Raw genomic sequence first — 18,211 nt, forward strand, 5'->3', positions numbered from 1 at the left:
AGAAAGCCCCTTTCATCTTCTTCCCTCCCTCCTGCCAACTCAAACCTGCCTTGCAGAGATAACTCTACCCCACCCTTCTGGTGAAATCCGAGGTGGGCACTATGACTTTTCATCTCCCTCTCAGATAATCGGGAGTTATTTTTAGTCATAACATAGATCCATGTCAGAAAGAAAATGCTGAAGAACAGTCACTCTGAACTTAAATGTCCAAGCTTCTGTTCTTCCCTAGCCTGGTCCTTCTTCAGCCTGGAAGCCTGAAATGAGAAAAAGCGGAGGCCTTGCGGTCAGCTTCTCTTTCTCTTTTTTGTACTTCACCGCTTTTTCTTCTACCTCCTTTCAACTCCTCGGGGCTGCCTTTTTCTCTTTCTGGGTTGGGGGACGGGAAATGAGTGAAGAGAGATAAGGAGCTCTTTTCTCAATATGGGTTCTTCCGGCTTCTTCAGAGGTTTCCACAGGGAAATATCCAACCGTAGCTTTTTTGGTGTTTACAAATTCTCTCCTTCATTTAGCATTTGCTTAGAGGCAAGGCCTCCAAGGGCTCCAGGAGGGCTGGCTTCTCTCCCTCCCAGCCTCCATCTCATCCCGGGAAACACTTACACACCGTTCAGAATGTGTCCTAGACTCTCTGGAAAACTGATTAAGACCCTTCTTGCTCCTTGAGGGTTTTAATTTCTCACACTATCTCGTTCGATTCCTTTAGGAATTGTTATATCCTGGGAACAAGGAATGTCCAATGTATTATCACCCCAGGAATTAAAATCCAGAAGAGGGGATGTGTCTGCTGGCTGATCAAATGCTTGTTTTGTATGGGTAGGAAGTGAAAGACTTTTCTTGTACAACACACTTTCCACATGCTGAGACACCTGTGAAGACAAAAATGGTGAGAGTAGTTAAGGCTAGAGATTCTTTCAACAACCCAGTATACTCTGCTTAGCCACAGAGGGCAGGGAGGTTGACGTAATTTCAGGCATGGGCCATCTACATAGTTGTGAGGGACACAGTTCTAGGACGTGGTGGGCTTTTTCTTTCTCTCAGAAGCGTACAGTGTTTATTACTGTAATACTGGATATCACCATGGTAGTAACTTGCAAATTCCCATTCCTGGGTCTGCTGTGGTTCATCTGTGTACCATTATTTCACTCTGAGTTCAGTCCATATCACCCTTTTCTAACGGTCCCACAAGAGAGCCCACAGACACACCACTCCATCTTTACCAATGGCCAACTTCTCCAAGCCCAGGCCGTAAATCTTTAGGCAACTTCAGCATGCAGCTGGCTTTAAGTTGGCTTAATGTTGAGACATAAACCCTGTCATTCTGAGCCTCGGTGCCCCAGTATTAGCCATTGGGCTCCTACACAAACCTGACCCTCAGGGGGACCCAGGAGATTTCTATGTTGTTCATGTTGTCCTAGCTCAAACCCAGCTTCCACCATTCCAATAATATCTGGCTTCTCAAATTCCAGTAACTTTTTCCTCTCTTATCCCTTTCCTTGTATCGCTGTCCAGGTCCACCTTCTAAGTTTCTGATCTTCTGGGTGGATTTCCTTCCTGTTGGCAGGGCTCACTATAATGGAATTTTGCCCCTGCTTCCCATTCGGAGATTAAGGCTTTGTTCTCTTATCCAGTGTGAACTCATGCCTGCTCACCTCCTGGGTCTTCCAGATGTCACCCAGAACCTCCCAATTCTGCTGCCTCAATTGGACCTGTGGAAGTTCTCAATCCCAAGGACTCTACAACGGTCCCATTTGGTGGAATGTCTGGCATCAGTCAGACTTTCCCCCACAGCTTCTGTGGGAGCCCTGTCATGTTGGGCAGGCAGACGGAGCCTGGACAGTAGAGCTCAGCTGGGCTCCAGGGAGGTACTTAGACACGTCAGATGGGAGCCCAAGAAATAACTACAGCCTAGTGAAAATGATTTGGGGGTTCATACTAACAGCAAGTGAGAAGAAGATTAAGAAAGACTTCGAAGATGTAACATTGTATTCCAACTATACTCACAGGGAAAAAAAAAAAAAGGAATGACTTGGAGTTGGCAGCATCGTAAGGACCAAAAAAAAAAAAAAAAGAGAGAAAGTGATAAATTAAAGCCAAAGAAAATCGGATTTGACAAAAAACCATGCAGTGTCATTACAGAGTATGCCAAGAGATATAGTATCCTCATTAAGGAAAAATAAATTATTTAAAAGTGAATACCGGGGTACCTGGGTGGCTCTGTCCATTAAGCATGAGACTTTGGCTTAGGTCATGATCCGAAGGTCCTGGGATCAACCTGTGTTAGACTCTCTACTCAGTGGGGAGTCTGTTTCTCCCTCTCCCTCTGCCTCTACCCCTGCTCCTGTACTCTCTGGCTCTCTCTTAAATAAATAAATAACATCTTTAAAAAAATAGTGAATACCATATCGTACCAATGTCAATTTCTTAGTTTTGACAAATGTACCACATTAGGTAAGATGTTAACATTAAGAAAAGCTGGGTGAACTCTCTGTACTATCTTTGCAACTTTTCTGTATCTAAAATTATTCCAAAATAAGAAGTTGAAAAAAAAATGCCAATGGAAACATGAAAGTATTTACATGAAATAAAGAACTACTTTACCCTAAAATTTTTAGGCAGATAAAAATGGTTTTTGAAGGATATTTTGAAATCTCATTGTTCTTTGCATAAACATGCATGGTAGAAAGGTGCAGTCCTGTGTCAATTCTGGGAAGAATTAGTTGATGCTTCTTGGTTTCACTTTTAGGAAACTTGCTCTTTCAATAAATAATTTTTGACCTATTGTGGGTCTTGTATATTCTAAGGGTACATCAGTCAACAAAACAGATAAAGATCTATGCTCTCATGGAGCTTATGTTCTAGCAGGATGGGGGAAATCAACGATAAATATGAATATAATAAATGAGTTATATTGTATGATTGATAAGTGCTCTGGGGGAAAAAGAAGAGCAGAAAAGGGATGCAGTAGTATGCATGGGGGCTGGGCTGTGTAACTTTTAAACAGGCTGATCAGAGCAAGCTTCAGTAAGCAGGTATAGTGGAGCAAAGATGAAAGAGATGAGGGAGCAAAGCATGGAGATATCAGGGGAAGAGCATCCCAGGCAGAGGGGACAGTCCTAAGGTGGATCATGTCTCCATGTTCAAGCAGCGTCCAGAGGCAATGGTCAAAAGCAGTAACTGGGGAGAAGGGAGGGTAGATAAGTAGAAGATGAGGTCAGGAAGTTAAGGACAGTGGTAGGCGGAGAGGAGCACAAATAATATAGACCTGTGGCTTTTCCTCTGAGGAAATGGGGAGCTACAGCAGACTTTTGAGGAGAAGGGTGACAGACATGATCTGTCTTACGTATTAGAAGGATCATCCTTAACTGTTTTGTGAATAGGTGCTGGGAGGGCAAGGGCAGAGCTGAGAGAACAGTTAGAAGGCTAAAGCAGTGCTTTAGTCCCAAATGAAGCAGTGGAGATGGCAAGAAGGAATGAACTAGAGTTGGCTTGTTTCAGTCTCAAGAGCCAGTTGAGAAACTGTCTGGAAGTTTGCAAGCCAGCTGTTGAGCATGGCAGTATTAAAAATTAAATTATATAAGCTTGCAATTAAATACATTATATTGAAAACTCAAATAATAAATACTCAAAAACTCATCACTACTGAATTGTTTTATCTAATTTTTTACTATTATTTATTATTATTATTATTTAGAGAGAGACAGAGAGTGCCTGTGCACATGGCAGGGGGAGGGGCAGAGAGGGAGAGAGAATCTTAAGCACGTTCCATGCCTAGTGTGGAGCCCAACGTGGGGTTGGATCTCATGACTTGAGCCGAAATCAAGAGTCAGATCCTTAACCGACTGAGCCGCCCAGGGGTCCCGTACTGTTATTTGTTATTATCTTTGCTCCTGAGGATATTTACGTCCATCCATACAGCAAAAATACTCTCAAATGGGGTACCGCTGTGCATCTCTTCCCAATTCTGTATTCAGTGACTTTCATCAGGAGTTTGTCAGACATACTGGGGGTATTTACACTGCAGAAATTAAATGCTACAGATCAGGGTTCGTTTTGTTTTTAAAGAGCACTAGTTGTTAAGCATTTCCCAGCACACCACTGCTTTGTGTCTTCCCAACTATAGCTAGGAATGTGAACCACTACCCCATCCAAAGCTTTCAGGTTCCCTCACTCCTATCATGTCCCCAACCAAAGAGGGGCAATGCTTCATAAAGAGGTTAAACAGGTATTGTGCATAACAGGTATTGTGTACCGCAGGAGAAAAAATAACATATTTCTCTTAAGTCTCATACCACTAATGCATATTTAGTTACAAGAACTCACCATACCTGCGATTGAATCTTTAGTGCCGGCCCTAGCTTTAATCCCAGAGTGCTTCGAAGATGCTCTTCTGTGAGTAACGGCAAGGTTTCTCCATCAATTGCATGATCTTTAAATACCTTATTAAACACAAAAGCTGTTAACTTTGCCTATTCGTCTTTTTAAAAAATTCCTGTTTTATATATAGGTGTTTTAGTTTTGGAGGAAACATTAAGACTGCTAGAGGCTGACACAAATCGTTATCAATTTCTCATTTTCAGTTGTTGTGTCTTCTGTGCTCCAGCAGCAAGTTGTCTGTGTTCTTTAATTACTCTTCGAGTACAGTGTAATTCTGTTTATGGGACTCAATTGCAACCTGGAGTAGTTATTGCTTGAGGGCAGGCCCACATCTTATTTACCAGTGGCCCTGTAATGCCGTGGCTGGTACCACTATTGCAGAGTAGATATGCAATAAGTGTTGCTGGACAAATCAACAAATGCACAAACAGACTGAGTAAAGGGTTGTGGGTAAAAACCATGGCAGACAAATTTCTCTTCTCGCATGGACAGGTGCAGCCTCTGCCCACTGCCTTGGACGAATGGCAAGGGGAGCAGAGGTAATGCAGGTGAGGACCAGCATTCAGGGCCTTTCCAGGGGCCCTCTCTGTTCTATTTATTTATTTATTTATTTGACAGAGAGAGACAGCGAGAGAGGGAACACAAGCAAGGGGAGTGTGAGAAGGAGAAGCAGGCTTCCCGCCAAGCAGGGGGCCCAAAGGGGGGCTCGATCCCAGGACCCTGGGATCATGACCTGAGCCAAAGGCAGATGCTTAACGGCTGAGCCACCCAGGCACCCGTCTGTTCTGACTATGGAGTGGATGCCACCAAGCCTTCCTCTCTTCTAGAAACTAGGAAGGTTGCGGGTGGACAAAGATTCCAGGCAGATAAAGAGATGAATCAAAAATCTGGGCAGACTGGTAGTACTGTAATTTCATGACTTCCAGCTTCACACTTTCTGGCAATCCTTTATTTACTGATGAGCTCTGTCTTTTTTCTATTTTCAAGCTTTCTTCACACTCTTCACACTTAAGACCTTGCAGAATCCTCCCTCATTTTCAGCAGGCCATATAACTTCCTATTTGAAAAAGAAAGAAAGAGGGAAAAAAAAGAAAGAAAGAAAGAAAGAAAGAAAGAAAGAAAGAAAGAAAGAAAGAAAGAGAAAGAAAGAAAGAGAAAAGAGAAGAGAAGAAACCAGTAGATAAGAACTTCCTTGGGGCGCCTGGGTGGCTCAGTGGGTGAAGCATCTGCCTTTGGCTCAGGTCATGGTCCCAGAGTCCTGGGACTCCTTGCTCAGTGGGAAACCTGCTTCTCTCTCTGCTACTCCTTCTGCTCTGCTCTCTCTTGCTACCTCTCTCTCTTGTTCAAATAAATAAATAAAATCTTTAAACAAACAATAACTTCCTCTAATTCTCCCCAGCAACCTAACGACGGCCATTTTCTCCTCCGCGCTGATGCGGTGGAAGACCGTCTCTCCGTGTGTGGAGACAGTCTCCAAACGGACGCTGCGCGTCCCCCACCTCAGGCTTCCCTCAGTGGCGACCCCTCTCTCAGAGTCGTCTCCGCTCTCTGGCGGCTCCTTCCCGCGGACTTTGAGGCAAGTCTGTATCACCGAGCAAACCATAATACAGCACCGACGCGAACGCTACCTCGCTCTGACTCAGATCCCGCCCCCCATCTCGCAGCCCCCTCGCAGCCCCATTTCTCCAGTTTGGCTCCTCCCTGCCTCCGTGTTCTTACTTCGCAGTCGTTCCTCAGTCCCGAGGAGTCTGACTCCAGCCCTCACTAGTCGGTTAAACCTGCTTGCGTGTGGGTCCCTGGTGACTCTGCTGTCACCAAACGCACGGGTATTCCTTGTGCTCCTGGCTGCCTTTGACACTGTTGACCACTTTTTTCATGAAAAACGCTCTTCCCTTGCCTTTGCGAGGCAGCTCCCTCCTGGGGACCCTGAGCCTTTCCTTCCCGGTCATTTCTGCGGCCACCACTTCCTTACCCGTCCTTACGTGCTTGAGTTCCTGAGGCCTCTACCTCAGGTCTTCTTTGGTTTTCCTGATTCATCCCAGTCTTTTGGCTTCAGGGAATGTCTATGCTGAAGGCTCCCTAACGTGTATCTTAAACTTAGAAGCTGAGTCATGCTAATTCTTTTAGATAGTTGTCTTTTTTTTTTTAAGATTTTATTTATTTATTTGGGAGAGAGGGAGAGTGAGCACACCAGCAGGGTGGGGTGGGGGTAGATGGGAGCGACCAGCCGACTCCCGCAGCCCGATCCCAGGACCCTGCGCTCATGACCCGAGCTGAAGGCAGATGCTTCGCCAGCTGAGCCAGCCAGGCGCCCTAGATAGTGTTCTTATCTCCCTGCGCCCCTGGTGCCATCTAGAGCTTCCCCATTAGTCTTCCCACCTTCAACCTATTTTCATAAGAGCAACCTAAGTGACCTTTCTGAAATATAAAGCTAAGCATGTCATTCATGCTTAAAACCTCAGCTGCCTTCGGGATAAAGTCACAATCCCTCACGGTGTCTCCCTGGATCTTTGTGACCTGGCCTCTTCCCCTATTCCAGCCGCCTGTCTTGCCATTCTCACCTCTCCCACCTTGGTTCTGGCCCTCTCTGTGCCACCCACCAGGAACTACTCTTGAAATCCCAGTTGTGCTAAATTCTTTCTGGTTCCTGGCCTTCTCCTGGGAATTCTTCCTTTGCCTCTCTTCCATCTCACCACCCCCTCAGCCGGTAAACTCACTGTCAGACACCTCTCCCTTCAGGGAAGGGACATATTTTCAAATAAAGGCAGGTTGGAAGCCAGGGTCTGACCCTCAGCCGTGGTGGAGGAAACTGGCCCCAAGGCAAAGTTGCAGAACAACCCAGGGTCACTCAGATGTCCCCCCCACTTCATTCTCAAGACAATACTTGAGGCCAAGACCATATAAATGTACGTATAATTTTAGTGATTTCAGTTATTTCAGTTATATTTCAGTTGTTCTGTTGAGTCACTGAGAACAAACAAGATGTGTGGCAGGGTCTCCTGGATGTCCCTGAACAATTGGGCTATCAACCCCCTCTCTACATCTGTTTTAAAGAATTTCATTTGCTTGGGAGCTTCGAGGTTTAGTTGTGGTTCTTTTTTTCTGGGTTTCTTTTTATACCTATGGAGGCAGGTGAGGGGACGTTGCTGAGTAGCCACCCAAGGCAGAGATGAGAAAGAAGGGGACAGGGTGGTGGGAGTGGGAGGAGGAGAGGGGGTGTGACCCGGGGTAGCCCCAGGCTGTGACATGCTAGACAAGGGTTTTAGTGACAGCTGTGCCTGAGCTGTGCTGCTTCGAAGCTTGTTACGCTCTGTTGTGTCCAGAGAGATTCTCTCCGTTTCTACACACTGTACTGTCACTGAGCACGGCAGGGTTGTGCCCAATAGGGCCGCGGCCTTCTTGCGGCTGTTTTCGCCAGCAGTCCCGGGTAGAGAATCCACTAATGAGGAAGCAAGAGCAGAACTTGATCCTAACCACATTTGAGAAACACCTAGAAACACTGGTACCACTTCTTGGGGTGGGGAAAGGAGCACTGACATCCTGTTGGTGTGAGATAATGAGTCAGCCAAGTTTGGGGTATTCGTGTTCATGTGACTTCTACGTACCTGCAAGAGGACGTTTAGGATGATAAAGTGTGAAATGTACACATGGCACCATTTATTACAAGAGTGGTTATTATAAAGAGCACTTCTATGTCTGTGGATCACTGGCTGATTAAGAATGATGATGTTCAAAGAGATTCAGTCCGCTAGAAGGCAGCGATCACATGCTCATTACACACAGGGTTGCTTATTTCTGGCTGTTATCAAATTTGGTAACTTCACTGTTCTGGTGGTTGATGTGGCACTTGATAAGTGGAATAGATAAATTTAAAAAGTGATTGCCCCATGGTGAATGACTAATAAGAAAACTATAATGTTATACTTGCTGAACAGGAAAGAACAGGGCAGAATTTTTATCAAGTATGCAAAAAAGACAAAGGGGGTGACTTGAAGAATACAGCTTGTCTCATAAGTAACCTGAGGTTTCGTCCCCTTGAGGAGCCTCTGATACAATGATGAAATTGATGTTTATCGAGTCCTTACAAGTGCCAGGCCCTCTTCAAGGCTTACAACAATCCTTTGAGAATATATTATACAATTATCCCCATTTTACGGATGAAAAACTGTGCACCAGGAAGACAGGCAACTTGTCCCAGGTCACATGTCCAGAAAACACAAAAGCCAGGATTTGAACTTGCACTTTCTGGTTTCATAAGCCATACTGTTACTGACTACTCTATCTAATGTTTCCATAAGTCCAATAAACAGGGGGAAAAAAAAAGAAAGAAAATGTAGAAGAATTAACAGCATTACACTGAAGTAAAAAGTGATCACAAAACTAAGATCTGAAAAAAGTTATTTCTAACATCAGTTAATTATGTTAAATTATAATGTCCTTCCCTTATTTTCTTTTCCTTTAGTATATATGGCAAAGATAATGACATCAGATTTGCTAGGCAAATTGTTACTTAAAATTGTGTTATTAAATCACTTGCGGGGTGCCTGAGTGGCTCAGTCGGTTAAGTGGCTGCCTTTGGCTCAGGTCATGATCTCAGGGTCCCGGGATCCAGCTGCTCAGCAGGGAGTCTGTTTCTCCTTCTCCCTCTGCTGCTCACCCTGGCTCATGCTCTCTCTCTCTCTTTCTCAAATAAATAAAAAAATAAAATCTTTAAAAAACTTAATCACTTGAAAAAATAAACTTTATGTATGAAAATATAGCACTGACATAAACTTTAAAAACTGGCCAACCCATTTTCCCATATGAGCGAAACCAGTCTTCTTTCCAACTGTCCTGACAGTTCATTATAACTCAAAAAGTAGTATTTTATCTACCAGATTGAATTATCTGTGCGTATGTACTTTTGTATTATTGCCCCAGCATAAATGTAGAATTTTAAAATAGTTCATTTCTTATTTTTCAGATCTATTGCCTTGTTATCCTTTTAGAATGAAGAATATATTTCTATTACCTATTACGAGTAGCCTAAGACTTCTGGTACAAAAGTATGTACCCCCAAAATGTTTGTTATATGGAAGAGTAGGGAATGTAGTAAACATTTCTCACTGTTTTTGGATCTTTGGCCACCAAATCTCCTAATTTTGGGTGAATTCCTACCTCCTGGGAGTCTTGATAAAACAGAAACAAAAGCCAGACAGACATGGCTCTCCCAGCCTTCCCCGCAGATGGGGTGTGGGGACATGACCCAAGCTCCACCGATCCCAGGCTCCTGTCCCAGGTCAGCCCATGACATATGGAGAGGTAAATTATTAGGAATCCTCTCTGAGAGAAAAATGCAAGTTGGACAGAACTCTTTAGGAAGGAAATATATTTCGAAGTGTCTTATTTTCATGAAAATACTTCAATGTTAACTCACCTGGGCGTAGTCAGAACAACCTGGAAGGCCACTGATGAAGTTGTGCACGTCATCCACAGTCCATTTCTGAATATCTTCATCTAAGGACAGATTTTCCCCAATTGTAGCCAGTGGGTGTGCTCCTTTAAAAATGGAAAGGAAAGTACTTGGTTATATAAAATTTCCAGGGAAAAGGGGGAAGCTAAGAACACAGTTTTATGTATAGTTATATTAATGCCCTCGTATTCTATTACCACTGAGGGTCCCTTTAAATCCCTGTAGATCTCTGCGTAAACTCCTTAAAAGATACTGAGAGACATTTTCTTAAAAGTTGAGCAATCTCCTTTCTTTTCTTCCTCTAAAGGATATTTAATGACAGCCTTATCGTAGATAAACAAAGAAGTTCCCGACTGCTCTGTTTCTCTGCGAGTCCAAGAGAAATGCCCTGTGGATTTTATTCTCCAGATGAACGCTATCGTGTTCCGTGATGTTATATGATTTATCATGCTCTCTAGGTGATGCAAGAATTTAGCCACATATTCATCAAAAAGGGCAAATTAACACTTTGTAAGGGAAGCAGTTAAAGAAGGTCTAGAAGACTCTTCAGTGTGTGTTTGGGTGGGGTGGCTGGTGTGCTAATGCTTTTAGGTAAGAAGGTATCACCATAATAAAGGGCATTGCAAGTCAACGCTTCTGTTTAATTGTCTATAGCTTTCCACACTTAAATACAGGGGAGACAGAATTTATCCTTTAAAGCAAGAAGCCACTCTATTTTGTGTTGAAGAAATTAAATTAACAGCTAAGTAAATTAAAATTTTAATTTAAAATTCTGGTAGGCTTCCCCCATTCTTCCTCATTCTTGTCTTCCTAGCTTTTGCTGAAAATTCTTTATATAGCAGCTTACGAACGGAGAGGAGTGTCACTAGCATGGCTTTATTGGAACTAACATAATAAAGTGACTTCAAAAAGACACAGTTCTAAATAAGACTAAGAAAAAGAAGAATAAAAGGAAACATGATGGGTATAATGCATTATGGAATAACTTGAGGACTTGGTGACCTGTGGCTCATCAGGATGGGCCATTGGCCCCTGGCACCCACCTGGCAGAGCTGGTCGAGGATTTGGAGGGCCAACATCGTTCTTTTCCCCACAGGCTGCAAAGCCCTGCTCTGAAGGCTTCTCTTTAGCACCATCCCAGAAGGCCTTTGCTTCTAGAGGAGGACCATGAGCTCCCCAAGGTCGTCTGTGGGTGGGCTCGAGCTCCCCACAGGTGTTGGCAAGAGCTGTAGCTGGCTTTTCATTGGTTTCACTTGACTTCTGATTGTTGAGAGCCTCAGTCTCTGCTTCCTTTGCATATTCATCCTCTTCATAGGGAATCACATGAGTCTGGCCTAAGAGTTTTTCTTCTACCTGACTTTTGGAGCTCTCAATATCGCTGTCTAGAACTTTCTGATTCCCTGTACTTCTCTTGAGACGGCGACATTTCTGACCCCAGCTCTCTAGAAAATGTGGACCGGTTGCCACTAGCGTGGGGTTTCCCTGAAGATTTCTCAGGGTACTTCTGTGAATAGGCAGGTCCCCGGCAGGGAGCATGCCCCTGCCGTGGTAGGTGGCTGGGCCAGGTGTGATACTGGAGCCATAGAGGAACGGTATCCCTAGGCCTGCTAGTCCCTTGGGATTCACTTTTTCTATTCTCCTTTGTTGGTAAATGGCATGCATTTCCATCTCCAACCTAAAAACAGAACAATATATTTTATACACCCCAAGAAAGCCATTAGAAATATAACCTTAATGGACCTCTGCCTTCCCTGAGATGGAACGTCTGTTTTTCCTGAGTCTTCACACTGCTTATCTGAAGTGTGTTGGGTGGAAACATGAATTCCCCCCCAAATTCACTGGGAAGGACAGTTTGGAATAAAGATCTGATGGTGAAAGTTTTGGCTGAATCTCTCAATGGAAGTGCAAGGCCAGTTTTTAAAGCATTACCTCTAATAGGTCTGGCGACTTTAGCAGGAATGGGGGTAACATGGCAGAGGATAGTTTCTTGCCAGAGATTAATCCTCAAAGAAACTAAAGTTCTGGGAAGAGGTTTTTGAGCCCTGTGGTATAACCATAGTGGAACTCAAGGAAGGCAGCGAGCCAATGCAAGTCTCAACTGTTACAGATCAAAGCAACTGGCAGGGGTTCTGTGGGAGGACTTGGTGGGGGTTTTGCTTACTTTACTTTGTTTATGGGTTATCACCTGGACCCATTAGGGTTCAGTGGTGAGAAAACTGAGGATAATGCCTTCTTGCACCCCAGGGCCATGCGCTGTCTTTTCTTTCCAGTTGCTACAGCTGAAGGCCACTTTTGGCCACTGACATGGGGCTGCTCGCAGAATCTCAAGTGGAGATGGCAAGTGTGGCTCCTATATTTGGCAGAATTGAAGTCATTTAAAACAAAAGTGCCAATATGAATTTCGGAGGCATCACAACTAGGCATTTTAACTGTGAGACATTATTCAACTATTATGGTCTATGGCCTTAGCTTTGCTATGTAATTTCTAATCTTGCTTTTATCTTTAACCAACCTGAATATATGTTTGTATATATTTCTTTTGTAATATTTCTGAAATACTTTTTGTATGTGATCAGATATCTATCAAATATATATAACATAATATGTATATAATTAAAGTGTGTACATATATACAAATAAAACAAATGAATGAAATGTATGAACTTAAAAAGTATCTCTATCATTTATCTTTCTATTTATCTTTCTATCTACCTATGTATCTATCTGCCTAAAACAAATGAATAAACGAACAAGTGAATGAATAGAAAATAAATAAAACAACACTATTATGTTACCTGGCAGTATGCTGCCTTTGAATCATTTCATTCCTTCTGGCCATTGCCTTTATGGATTCAGGGGGTAAAATACCCCAACCTTAAAAAATAAAACCATCATCTCATCCCACAAACAAATTAACAGTGTCCATTTAAACATTACACAATAAAATAAAATGATTTAAAACAGCATCTACAAAAACCCACCAGGAGAGCACAAAGTTGGAAACAGTGTCAGATAATTGCTGTTCAGCATCTTAGAGTCACGTTGGTGATGGAATGATAAATATTAGATAATTTTATCTTTCTTTAAGTATGGGTCTCGTGCTTGGTGACATTTTCCTACCATACTTCAAAAAGAAAAAAGATGAAATGAGCTGTGGATCTCTTCATTTCTAGCTTTTGAAGTAAAAATGAATAACTTTTTTTTATTGCTATAAGAGAAATTAGTTGACCTTTAAAAAAAAAAGTAACTAAGTGCTTCTTATGCACCAAAATCCCTGGAAATAAATGAAATGATTTGATGGGTCAAATATGAAGCTCTCTATGTGGACTTTTTGGTGTATCTGAGGAAGATACTTTTTCCAAAATGCTTTCAATGAAGTTGGGTAGAAATTATATTCTTTGTATAGTCTTTAAAAGATCTTGAAATAACAGTAGCATCACGATTTCCAGGCTCTATTCTTGCCTGGTAACTTTATGGTCTATTGACCTTTTTCTTTCTCTGTACTCCCAATGCACGTAGGGTCTATACGGATGCTTTTCAAACCATCTATGGTAAAGAACCATTTTTTTCTTTTAAAATTTCCACCCATCATGGACCAATACTTTTAAAAAATACAATAAAATGAACTTTTATAAAATTGAAATGAAAACAAGGACAAACACAAGTACTGGGTGAAAAAAATTATTAGATCAATAGGCAGAGAATTACCCTGTCAAATGGCTGCAAAAGTTTCTCTATTTATGTATTCATTTGCACAACCTCTTCACAGACCAGCACAGGTCTACAGAACACACTTTTTTTTTTTTTTTTTAAGATTTTTTAATTTCTTTATTCGACAGAGATAGAGACAGCCAGCGAGAGAGGGAACACAAGCAGGGGGAGTGGGAGAGGAAGAAGCAGGCTCATAGAGGAAGAGCCTGATGTGGGGCTCGATCCCATAACGCCGGGATCACGCCCTGAGCTGAAGGCAGATGCTTAACCGCTGTGCCACCCAGGTGCCCCACAGAACACACTTTAACATAACAGACACACAAACTGTACTTCTTACATGTAGTTTTGTTCACTGATAGTTTTACAGGTGAAAACCTGTTCTCCTAACAAAGGGGTCAGTACCATGCGAGCAAGAACTGTTTCTTGTACGTGTTGTACTAAGCTAGAATAGCTCATTTAACTCATACTAATAACCTATCTCAAAATAATCATACTATATCTTTTCAGAGATTATTTGTAAAATTCAGAGATTAGATGAGGTGACCTCTAAAATTCTTCTAACTCTAAAGCTCTATATTTTTATAATTCAGTGGCTTCAAAATATTCTTCTTTAGAGAGCTGGTATGCATGAAACTTTGAACCCAGGAGGTCCTGCCGAAGCACGCAGAGAAAGTTCTCATGTGAAGTCCGGTATAGAGGGCACAGTTCTAACTACCTGGGCTTTAGGACCCTCTGAAATCTGGAATCATCAAACCTATTCCAAGTTTCTTTCTCTTTCCCAAATAGATGACATCAACTTTAGTGCTGGTCCAGCTGTAAAAATCCACTCTCTACCTAACATCCAATTTTTGAAATAGATTTCTGTTTTAGTTTCTTTTTTCTTTTTTCTTTTTTTAAAGATTTTATTTATTTATTTGACAGAGATAGAGAGACAGCCAGCGAGAGAGGGAACACAAGCAGGGGGAGTGGGAGAGGAAGAAGCAGGCTCATAGCGGAGGAGCCTGATGTGGGGCTCGATCCCAGAACGCCGGGACCACGCCCTGAGCTGAAGGCAGACGCCTAACCGCTGTGCCACCCAGGCGCCCCCTGTTTTAGTTTCTGTTTTGCTAACTTACTTAGCAGCTCAGTTTCTGTAGGACCAAGGCCCTACTTTTCCCTTGCTTACTCTCCTACACATCAGACTTGAGGCAGGAGACCTGACCTATGTCCCTGAGACGGTGGCCGACTTGCTTGCTTATTTCCAAATATTGGCAGCTTCTGGGTTTTTTTTTTATCACTAAGCCAGGCTCTCTGAGTCAGCAATGAAATTATTTCGCTGGTCTATTTATGTTTTGCCTGTAACCATGGGCTATAGATTTACGGGGTTCTTGCTGCCAGATGGGGCTTTTATCTGGGATCAGCTGTTGGGACAGTCTTTTTGGGCCTTGGATCACTGCAGTAGGTGTGTCTAGTTTCATATCTGGCCCTGGCTTGTGCGCCCAATCCCACTGCAGTGGATCCATACACAGCATGCTCAAATCCAGCCAGGCTGGTGGCACCAATCATATTTCTTCTTGTGTCAAACTCTTCACTCCCATTGTTCTTATCTATTGAGAGTTGTTGGAATTGGAGAGCAGGGACAAACAGAAACTCACAAATATAGTTTTAGGGAGATAAGATACGTCAGTTTGATCTTCAATATCGTGAGGAACTTCTCACTTCCTAATCTCTCTTAGCCTCCATCTAGTCATGTTTTCACTGATACCACTCTACTGACTGCTTTTATCAAGATCACCAATGAGCTCCACTTAGCTAAAGCTAATCATATATTCTAGTTTTCATCTACTTGGCACACCTGACACAGAGGCTCTCTCTCTCTCTGTCCTTACAACTTCTTCCCTTGCCTTCGAGGCCACCAGGCTCTCCTGGGTTTCCTCTCACCTTACTGGTTTCTCCTCCTATTTCTCCCTTGCTTGTTCCTTCTCATCTTTTGGATCTTGCTGGCGTGCCCTAAGGACCATCCTTTTAAACTCTATCTATACACATTCTATGGGCAATCTCATCTAGTCTCATCCATGCTGATGAATTCTAAAATTATATCTCCAGGTTGTCTCCAGAAGTCCTCTCTGGGATTTAGCTGCCTTCCTGACATCTCCTACTGAGGGTCTGTTGGGCACCTCAAACGTAATAGGAGCAAAATTGTGCCTACAACATCTCTCCACCCCAAGAACTCTGTTCCTCTCATGCTTTTCCTCAATAGTGAACTCTACCTTTCCTATTGCTCACACCAAAATTTTTGCTGTCTTCCCTAACACCTCTCTCTCACACAGCTTATAACTAAACTGTGAGAAAGCCTGTTATTTCTACCTTCAAAATAATTACAGAATCTAACCATGTGGTACTATTGAACTGTCGCCACCCAGGGCCAACCCATCATAATCTTTTGGCTATTCTAATAGCCCATTAATTCCCATCAGTTTATCCTCAGAACTCTGATCCTATCAAGTTTGTCCCAGATACAGCAGCCAGAGTGATCCTGATAAAATGTAAGTCAGACCATGTGGCTCCTTTGCTTAAACTCCTCAAAAGCTTCACATCCTACTCAGAATAAAAGGCGAACTCCCACTATGACCTATCAGGCCATAGACAAATAGCCCAAGCCCCTTTCACTTTCAGATCTCATCTGCTCATAACCTCATCAGTTCCTCACGTGTAAGATAAGACAGATAATAATATTGCAACTTTTCATGTTATTCACCAGTAAATTGATGTTGGAGGAGTTAGGCAACTTACACTCAGTTACACAGTGGTGGAACCATGACTTAAATCTAGGTAGCAAGTACAGAACCTACAGGCATAACCGCCACACAGTTCTGCTGCCAAAACTTAGCAGTAGATTTGATAGCGTGATGGCAAGCTTCAAGCAGCCGTCCAGGTCACAGCGCTCCCCAGACCAAAGCCGTCTATTGCTCATACCTGAGTAGACACGATTGGACGGCATGTTTGTCATATTTGCATTTGGTAGAACAGAAGATCCAAACTGGGAAGGAACACAGAACTGTCTTGGGTCAGTAGCAGCTACAGTGGAAGGCAATAAGTCTCTAGAGGCAAAAAGATATAAAGTAGACAAAATGAGGAGGGACTAGTACAAACTTCCCATCGCACAGGCAGTGAGATTTTTTAATTGCCAGATAGGATTCTATCATATCTTCCCAAAATGAAGTGCAAAAATCCTGCAGCCTCTATTGGTTTAAGCAGAAATGTGATAAGAAAGATCTACTAAGGAAGGATTGACTCAGATGACAGCACAACAGATAAAGCAGGAAAAGAAAGTTATAGGAATGTCTGGAAAGGAGATCTAATCAAATCAATATCGTTCTCTGATTTCCCATGACCAACGTACCGTTCTGACCACAGCATCTTTTTCTCATGCAATGGACGTGCTTGGCTTGGGTTTTGCCATCTGGGATTAGTGTTTGACTATCCAGGTGACAGTTTATTTATTTTGCCAAACTTCAGTGATCTCAAGAAGTCCAAATTTATTGCTCATGCTCCACGAACAACAATGAATAATGGATATGCCTTTTTCCCCAGAATGTCAAAATACTCTAAAGAAGGGAAAATAAGACACTGCCAGAGTGTACATCCTAAGCATTGATAATGTCACTTTTATTGAAAAGAGAGAATTGTTCTATCACAGGAAATCCAGGGTACTCAATTGTTATGGAGTGAGTTGCGTTTCCCCTAAATGCATGTGTTCTGAACCCCCAATGTGATCACATTTGGAGACCTTTTAGGGGAGACTTAAGGTTAAATGTGGCCATAACAGTGGAATCCTGATCCAGTAGCGGTGTCCTTATAGGAGGAAGAGGTAGCAGGAGTGTATACACAGAGGAAAAGGCCAGGGGAAGGCACAGCAAGAAGGCATCTGTCTGCAAGTCAAGGAAAGAGGCCTCACCACCAATCAACCCTGCCGCCACCATGATCTAGGGCTTTTCAGGCTCCAGACATCTGAGAAGTCAAATTCTGTTGTTCGAGCCATGCAGTCTGTGGTATTCTGTTAAGGCAATATTTATACCCACGGGATGCCTGTCACAGGGCAAGAGCTCGTTAGCTGTGTGTTGAGTGAATATATCAAGCAGGCCTCAAATGGGAAGTGACAGGAAGTGTGTTGAAGGTGTGGCCCCCCGAGCATCTTGACATGAATCAGTGCACCACCGTTCATGGAAGTAACATTAGACAAGAAAACAACGCTGGAGTTACCATCATTTGAAAAGTTAATGATCATCCATTTTCTCCTTGGACCAGATTAGTATATTAGAAAGAAATACCTATCCGCCGTTGGAGGTTCAAATGGTGAAGGAACCAGTGGCATTCTCTGCTGCGCTGATGCTGTCAATAACGGGTTCATGGCCATCATGGGGTTGATCATCAATATCTCTCTCCACTGATGGAGCTCTAGAAGGAATCAGCTAGATATGTTAACAAGTAACTATGTTTTGGGAACTATTTGAATTTTTCTTGAACACCTTTTGTGATTTCCCAACATTTGGGGAGACTGCTATGATAAGCTTTCAGTTACACAAAAACCCCTCCATTTTAAGCATCCAGATACAACTGTAGAACTTAGTGATTTATCAGTTGGTCCTTGGAATTTGTTGATGAGCCCGCAAGAAATACCATATCACACTATAAGCA

At 42.8% G+C, this 18,211-nt stretch overlaps 1 protein-coding gene across 1 annotated transcript; it reads right to left on the minus strand.

Moving 5' to 3' along the window:
- Nucleotides 1-281: 281 nt before the first annotated feature.
- On the minus strand, nucleotides 282-17,930 carry SAMD7 (sterile alpha motif domain containing 7). The gene is made up of 7 exons (XM_002920842.4): nucleotides 17,845-17,930; nucleotides 16,490-16,614; nucleotides 12,619-12,697; nucleotides 10,867-11,498; nucleotides 9,788-9,909; nucleotides 4,323-4,433; nucleotides 282-863 (listed from the first exon to the last, which is right to left on the minus strand). Exons 1-7 carry the CDS (start codon nucleotides 17,928-17,930, stop codon nucleotides 666-668), a joined length of 1,353 nt encoding a protein of 450 aa, XP_002920888.3. The 3' UTR covers nucleotides 282-665.
- Between the last annotated feature and the right edge of the window lie 281 nt (nucleotides 17,931-18,211).

This window comes from Ailuropoda melanoleuca, chromosome 1 (genome assembly GCF_002007445.2).
Source record: "Ailuropoda melanoleuca isolate Jingjing chromosome 1, ASM200744v2, whole genome shotgun sequence".
Lineage (NCBI taxonomy): Eukaryota > Metazoa > Chordata > Mammalia > Carnivora > Ursidae > Ailuropoda > Ailuropoda melanoleuca.

Bases quoted from the DNA above. Each gene is read 5' to 3' on its own strand.
- SAMD7 (XM_002920842.4), bottom strand. From the start codon at position 17,930: ATGGCCATGAACCCGTTATTGACAGCATCAGCGCAGCAGAGAATGCCA. The intron at 12,698-16,489 runs GTATGAGCAATA...TTATTTTTTAAG, and splicing joins GTCCAATCGTGTCTACTCAG to GTTGGGGTATTTTACCCCCT. The intron at 11,499-12,618 runs GTAACATAATAG...TTCTGTTTTTAG, and splicing joins CAAAGGCAGCATACTGCCAG to GTTGGAGATGGAAATGCATG.